This window comes from Sinohyriopsis cumingii, chromosome 5, assembly GCF_028554795.1.
Source record: "Sinohyriopsis cumingii isolate HCF-2022 chromosome 5, ASM2855479v2, whole genome shotgun sequence".
NCBI classification, from domain to species: Eukaryota; Metazoa; Mollusca; class Bivalvia; order Unionida; family Unionidae; genus Sinohyriopsis; species Sinohyriopsis cumingii.
The window spans coordinates 114833321-114841747 of record NC_142965.1 but is presented as its reverse complement, the minus strand read 5'-3'; the positions used below and the strand labels follow the sequence as shown (position 1 = coordinate 114841747).

At 34.4% G+C, this 8427-nt stretch overlaps 1 protein-coding gene across 4 annotated transcripts in view; it reads right to left on the bottom strand.

Moving 5' to 3' along the window:
• Window positions 1-750: 750 nt before the first annotated feature.
• The window catches only part of LOC149800019 (glycosaminoglycan xylosylkinase-like), a 45223-nt gene continuing 37546 nt past the window's right edge, over window positions 751-8427 (bottom strand). For 2 of the 4 annotated variants that reach the window (XM_089957168.1, XM_089957170.1), the window contains 3 exons: window positions 7858-8067; window positions 5631-5684; window positions 1311-1630 (listed from right to left, as the gene is read on the bottom strand). In XM_089957168.1, the coding sequence (XP_089813294.1) occupies window positions 1429-1630; window positions 5631-5684; window positions 7858-8067 (466 nt within the window). In that variant the 3' untranslated portion in view covers window positions 1311-1428. Of the gene's footprint in view, window positions 1164-1310; window positions 1631-5630; window positions 5685-7857; window positions 8068-8427 lie in introns of those variants that run through there. The other 2 variants (XM_089957169.1, XM_089957171.1) reach the window with 2 other exon arrangements.

The following is an 8427-nucleotide window of genomic DNA, read 5'->3' as shown; positions in this document are numbered from 1 at the left end:
CTCCACGGGAACACGGTCTTGTTTTCTGATACTACCTAGTTCCCAGAGAGTCTAATTCCCTTATTCATGTGATCCCTTCGTTACACTTAACAACATGAATTCAGCTGATCACCAACGTCAAACTGTCACGTGATCAAATGAAAATATCCGCATATGAAGAAAGCTCGTAAATCCAACCTTGGCAAATTAAGTCCTTCCATTTTTGCTAGTCAATGATTCAATACAAAGTCTACTAATGTTTTCGGTTTCGGTTTGATCTATAGAAGTCATTATATTGTGTCCAAGACTATGCAGCAATTTGGTCATATAATTATTTTTACAAATATGTATACTTTTAGGCGAAGCATACGTAAAGGAGTGCACGCAACAATAACTTATTAATACTGCACATTCAGTTGATTCAGCTAAAATATCCTTCTCCAAATAATTCCTTTATAAATTGTACGTCAAAATTAATATAAGATTATATATGAGAGATTCAATTTTGCCAACGATTAAGATGAAAATAATAACTCTCTTCAACCGAGATGAGGGGTAACGGTAATGATTGGTTTGCAAACAGTGCACATTTCACACACACTGCTATATGAAGGCATTATCCATATTTCAACACTTCTTGACCTTTGCGTTTATTAATTTGCTCTTTATAAATGTATGTTTCCAGCAAGGAGCATAATGACTTCAATATGATCTCGTTCTTGATTCATGCAATTAAATGACACTGGGAAAACATGCGTAAGGACATAAAAGTAGGAATCTAATATATATTTATTTGAAATTCATAAGCTACACTACAGCTGCAAAGCATAAAGAAAAGCAGCGTTGCACATAATAATTTAGTCAAAGGCACTCACTCGACAAGCTCACTCACAAATGTACTGCGCAGGTCAAAGACTATATGAATCAACATAAAGAACAAATACAATTAAAATAAAACAAACTTTCAATCATTTTCATTGAAAAATGTTTTGGAATACGTGCTGTGTAGTAATTTACGTGTGATGTTTCTCTGCTGAAATATATTATGTGTTTATTCCTCGCAAGAAATAAGACCCTAATTAAATAAAATGATCGTTGATGAAAGAAGGTCAACAACAATTCTGAAACTGGACCCATCTGTTTCTATGTCAAACATTTCTTTCTTTCTTCCTGTATTCACTTCCCTGCAACGAAACATCAATGTCAGCGCAGTTTATAATACAACGATAAAATGTATAGCCTCTAATACTTCGTGACATTATATGATATAATTGAATTGAAGCCGTTCATATTGTAGCACTGTTATATATAAAACAACAACAGGTAACCAAAATAATTTAGAATTTATTACAAGCATTAAACAAAATTGGTTGATATATTTCCCATGAATATTTAAGTTAGCATCTCATTTGACTCGTTTAAATGACTCGTCATAAATTAAAACTACCCTTATACAAATACTCCAGTTTCCCCGTATTTCTTCAAACAGACCTGTACGAGAGCGAATATGGTTTTCAATCTTTGATGCATGGCGGTTATGTCCCTTGGCAACAACAGCGGGAATAGTGGATCGTCTTTGGTTGCATCGTAAAACACCTCTGTTAAGTTCGCTGAGTACTTCAGTAGACTCTTGTACAAGTTTTTTCTAATGCTGAAAGAGATAATTAATAACAATTATGATCTATAGTTATTATCGTAGAAGTGGCAGTATTAGCAATGATAGTAGTAGTAGTAGTTGTAGTAGTAATAATACTAGTATCGAGTTTGATAGTGCATGTACATAACAATGACAAGTGACGATTACGAAACTGACAATACTAGAGATGATGACCCCATCAACGACGATTAAGATATTCACGACTATGATAGTGATGATGTCAATGAACATTGTTGCAAAACTGATCCAGAATAGTTTATTCGTAAAAGGTGTTCAAGCTCCGATTTATGTACATTTAGTTTTTCCTCATTTTTATTGGATATAATATTATAGTCCAGAGGTGCAGATTTTTGTCCAATGTAAAATGTTATGAACTTCCAACGATTTACATATTCATTTCTTGGTCCACAATTAGATATCACTGGTCAACAATTTTTTAAAAGTCGTCTGATTCAGAGATAAAATGTGCTATTTATTATGGATTTTGATGTGCTGAAGTAAAATATGACGATTAAACAAATAACTTATTGACTACTGCTTCCAGGATATTTAAGTTTTTAATTTTAAGTTTGTGTAAATTGTGTAGATAGCAGAGTTGTAATATCAAATTGTAAGCCTATGTCTTTTAATGTGTTTATGGTCGCTTTACATGATAATATTTCACCTGTTTTGTTATGGTTCTCGTCGCTCACCTTCCTTTATCATAGCTTCACCTAACGATGGTAATTGAAAGCTAGTTGTGTTTTGTCATTCTCTTTGAAAAAGTTCTTAATGAGACCAAGCTTGATGTGCAAGGGTAGTCACAAACTCTTCCTTGATTGAACAAGTGGTGGAAGCTGAACATGTTCCTCCCAGGCTACAATAACTCTCGGAGTGGCTATTCTCTCTTGATGTAGTGGGAACCCCTTGCATGACTACCCTATTATCAGCGAAAACAGCAGTAATTTGTGTATCTAGTATGCAGACCAAGCACAAGAGCTAGGACTTTCAAATCGCCTCAGAGCTGCCAGTGATTATGGTCATACTTTATGCACCTCAAACGTTGTTTCATATTTCCATAGGTTTCCTTCATAAGAACTGCATAACCAACCGGAATTAAGGGCAGGACATTGCCATTATGCAGCAAAACTGATTTAAGACTCGTCTTCGATGAATCAATGAACAGTCTCCATTAATCTGGATCATGAACGATTTTGAGGGCTGCCATTGATGTTGTTGCAATATACACGAAGAGGAATGGGAAAAGATCATGTTGACGGTCACGGAACATGGCAATTCTAATATCACCTGCCAAATGATTCCACTGTTGTGGAGCTCAACAGTCTTCCTTACTCTCGGATATTTCCACATCTCTGACAAGGTCATTCAGTTCAACCTGTGTTATGAGGTGTGGATCAGACTAGGAGGATGTGAGAAAAAATGGTTTAGGTGACATTAATGGTTCAGGATTAGAAGTTTCACATCTTCCTCATTCTCATTTGACTTAAGTGGGAATGATTCTGGTGAATCAGGAACCGGTAGTCCTTCTGCGTAGCTGATTCAATGTTTGGATAATGGACAGCCCTCTTTTACTTCTTTGACATACCTTTCACAGCCGGAAGCATCATGCAGAAGTAACAATTGCTGATATGATATGTTGGGTCTCTCCAAGTCATTGGCACTGCAAAAGGTGTATATTTACTTTTCCGATTCATCCATTAGCAAATATTTGTTGCACAAGTGTTGCAGCATATGTGTGGGGCCAACCTCTTGTCCCGATCTCCAATTTTGCATCCATAACAAAGGTGATAGGCTTTTTTAACCATAGCGATTATACTACACTTTTGTGATGCAACAGTCACTTCACCACAAACATAGCAGAAGTTATCTTCATTTGTGTACGATGGATCTCTGCTCGCTTTGCCTAAGCAGAACTGTGTCTCTTTGTAAAATCAAACACTGACAAATAAGAGAGCAGGACACTATGATTTTTAAAGCTGATATAGGGTAATTTGTTTAGCAGAATGATGTAATCTTAGTTATGATTACATCACCCGTGACGTCTAGGAATAACATCATGCGATTAGTTTCATGTATGACGCAATATCAGCTTCAGATTGCATCATTAATTGTGTGGCCTACAATTCAAGAACTGTCCAAACCCAGTCACGAATTTATTCATAGATCCAGTCAAAGATGTACTTTTGTTATTTCTGGTTTAAATTGAGATCCCTTCCCTTTATAACTCACTTACCCTCCGCTATTCGCAAGTCAAAGGTCGTACATACCAAGGCATTATCATATATTTAACACTAGAACTAATCAATAATTTTAAGCATCATTTTCATTCTCAGTGACCCAGAATTAGTAAAGTTTGGCTACATGTATTTCCGAAGCTTTTCGGCTGTAGACCAGTGTAAATAAAGGATTTTGTTTATGTCTTCGCTTACTTCCAGAGGTCTATGCCTATCCGAAATATGCCAACACAGTCATATTATACGGCATAACAACATTTGTGGCTTCGTTTGGTGCAGATGTTATTGGAGGGAAGTACCATGCTGAGGAACACACCAGCATCGTCGACTCTTTGATCCAGTGGTATCACGTATTCGGTTGCTAACCACTAATCACCCCCACCCCTTCATAAAAACGGATAATGGATATGGGGAAGATGAAGAAAAATAATTTTCTACTCTCCTGATACATCTTCCACCAACGAAACCTCTCTATTGAATTTTATAATTAGGAAAGAAACATCACTTAACTCTCTTCGACACACTACGTCATGTAATAGCTTTGTAACATTCAGTCGCAAACAGCAAAGAGGATGTAAAATCCGATCACTTTTATAACAGCCTTGAAAAAGATAAAAGCTTGAAACTCGGCATAAATGCAATTCTTTGCTTACCCAGACTAATATCGGACTCGTATTGTATCCATTTATTACGTCATGTTAGAATTATCGACAGTGGTGCCATAAATAAAATTAATAATATGACTTTCAAATAGTACGATAAACTTTACACAACTTTGAAATAAGTGTTTAAGCTACACCGTTGTTACTTTTTATTCCGAATTTCATGCAATAAATCGGCTGTGTATTTGTGTATTTTACATTCAGCTTTAACAATGAAACATACATCATGTCATATTTTTAAATATTTTTGAGCTTAAGAATTTACTTGTTTATTCTAAATATTTAATAAAGTTATAGCTCTATTAAATTGTAATATATATATATATATATATATATATATATATATATATATATATATATATATATATATATATATATATATATATATATCTCACAATTAGTTTAATTTTTAATGAAAATGATTTTATACATAACTAGAGGAATCGTGGTTCTGAATAGTCTCACAGTGATAATTGATAACGGCTTGCTTACAATAGTAAAATACCAACAGGCAAGGAAATCTCTTACGGATTGTATATTTTGCCGCAAAACGTACGTAGTAAACGACGATTAAGAAATTGAAGCAAAACATAAAGCAGGACACTATATTCTTTGAAAATGATTCTAGATGCGTTGTCGAGGACATTCGTGTATGAAAAATATTTCTTGACGCAAAGTCAAGAATTTTGCTCTTTGAAAAATCTTACTGACGCATAGTAGAAGACTTTGTCTTTTGAAAATATTGCTGGATACATAGTATAGGACTTTCTTAAGGTGGGCAATATCCTGTTTGGAATTACTACTAGACACATAACCTAGGGGTTTCTTGAGGTGAGGATAATTATACTTCTAAGCATATAATCGAATAATCGAGGACATTTGTTTCAATGGGAATGTTTGATCTCATTGTATAATTTAAGTGGTATAACTGACACTCAATGACAAAAAAAGCTCTAAAGGCACATTTTTCTGGTTCATCTTTGTGTTAAGCTGAAACAAGTTTATGGCCTTAACAGTATTGGTAGATAACAATTTTCCAATAGATATTTCGGCAAAAACGATTGAATTTTGCTGGATCTTTTACACTTTTATACGTACCTGCAGCACTGATAAATTGGTGCTAGAAGAACTGGATCATCTCTGTTGCAGAATCTGCAAGACGGAAGCTATCTAATGTTTATATCCCACATACATTGCTTTTTGGAAAAAAATGAACATTCATATATACTGTTATGATTATCTATATTTTTAACTCATGGTACATGATTGTGTCTGTATTTATGTAATATAGATTCATGGATTTAAGTTATAATGTGTGTGTGTGTGTGTGTGTGTGTGTGTGTGATTTGGATTTTTAACGTAGCTTTTATAATTGTTTCAGTCATGTCGCTACGGTATCTGCAGCGTGACAGTTTATAGTGATGTCTAGAACTGGGGCATCATGCTACAGACATGTAGCATGATGTCGAACCCAGTCATATTATTCTGACACCAGGCCGAACAGTCCTAACACTATCTTCTTAATGCTGAGCGCCAAGCGAGGCAGCTGATAGTACTATTTGTATAAGTCGTTGGTACGGTTCGGCCGAGGATCGAACCCACGACCTCCTGCATAATTGTAATGATAACTATAGTCAAGATATTAGATAGATAAATTGTGTACATGGCTATACAATTCCATTTTAATATATTAAGATTGTAGACTGTGTAGGATCTTTAATGTTATTGAGGTAGGCGTTTACGATGATTACAAATTTCGATGTTTTTATCCCACAGACATTGCCCTTGTAAAAAATACATACATACATACATACATACATACATACATACATACGTACATACGTACGTACGTACGTACGTACATACATACATACATACATACATACTTGTTTACGTACCTACATGTGAGTATTAATATAAACCAATCGATTAATGTCACCTCTAAGCCTTTAATTCTGAAGGTTAGATTTTTTATTGTCAAAATGACTGACATCATTTCTTTTGAAAACAATATTCTCCAAAATATTGATCTTAAAATAGTACATAAATGTTCCGATTTATGTTGCGATAGTGAATTAATACGAACACCACATGTGTCCTATGGACCAATCCATAGGTGTTATCATGCATGTTGTACATGATAACTGATAGAGGAAAACGTTTTTATTTATAGTCCTATTGTGATGCATTTTTGTATTTTCTTTTCATAAAGTTAGAATTATATCTTAGAAATATATCAAAGATTTGACTTCGCAGGTTAAGGCTTTTACCCTTTTCCAGCTGAGTTTCACGTGGCTTGTGTGCATGTGTGCGTGTGTTTTTGTTTATGTGTGTGTGTGTGTGTGTGTGTGTGAGAGAGAGAGAGAGAGAGAGAGAGTATGGATGGGTGGGTTTAGGATTCCCGAATATATGTGTCATTTTACAGCCTGGATTGTGATGTAACATCCTTTAGACACTCTTCAAACGATATTTTGTTTTCTGTTTATACAGTTAGTTAACCTACTTTTGTTACATTAAAAAGGTCTTGATTAAACTGGGACTCTGTCAACCATATTTTGAACTTGATCCTCCAATGCATAAGTATGATAATCATATTGTATTTAGTAAGCTTTTCCCGATGTCACATTGTATGAAGTGAGATATTTCAACCGTTTCGATTAAAAGTAATGTAATACTTTAATACGTGTGACTGTTCTACGTTAGAATATTAAATGCGCCCATTAAGCATTTGAAATATTTTCATTTAAGAGCCCTTTATCTCATCTTCTGCGATATATCTATCTATCTATCTATCTATCTATCTATCTATCTATCTATCTACCTATCTATCTATCTATCTATCTATCTATCTATAAATAAATACCTATATTTGATTAAATTGAATATCGTCCGTATAATTCATCAGCTATTTTGTTTGTGTGTGAGCATGTGATTAGGATTTTTAACGTAGCTTTAACAATGTTTCAGTTAAATCACTACGATGTCTGCAGTATCTCAATTTATAGCGATGTCTAGCACTGGAGCATCATGCTGCAGACATGTGGCATCATGTCGCACCAAGTCACATTATCCTGACACCAGGCCGACCAGTTTTTTTTTTTTAAAAAAGTCTTCGAAATGAGTCTACCAGGGTTCTAACCCGAGACAGTCTAACCACTAGGTCATCGGAGCGGCCAATCAAATTTTGCAATATAAATTTTAGACATATGCAAAAGCTAGTAATAATATTATTTTCTACGAATATAATGATATTCTTAGTGATAAATATAAACTCTGCTGATAAAATCTTACACTTAAATAAAAGTTGTCTTTGACTCAAACTTACGACATGCCGTAATCAATCATAATATTCAAGTAAATCGTTTTATTCCCAGTAGCGATGTAGGTATGTTTTCCGCCATCGTAATTCAGCAATAGGAAATCAATGGCAGCCATGTCCAGAATGTGTACAAATGAAACCGTATCTGACTTGTAAGGCTCCCTCCCTCTAAATCGATCACAATATCTTCTGTTACCAGGTAAAATGGCCGAAAAGCTGAATAATAAAGTGATATTTTACACTGATATTTTGTATTATTCCCTGCATATACTTTGCATGGTTCGGGAAGCCATCCCAGTGACTACGACACAGTCCATCATACGTGTGCTACAAAAAATAATGATTTACTCAAACGCATATAAATTTAATCCCAATTTTCAACCGAATACTAAATTTAATATTGACTCCTTCAAAAGGATATTGAGCAACAAATACAAAAAGTCTGAATATATTTATCGCATCCAGTATCTACAGCACAAAGATATAAGAAAACGCAAACACACACACACACACACACACATACACACACACACACATATATATATATATATATATATATATATATATATATATATA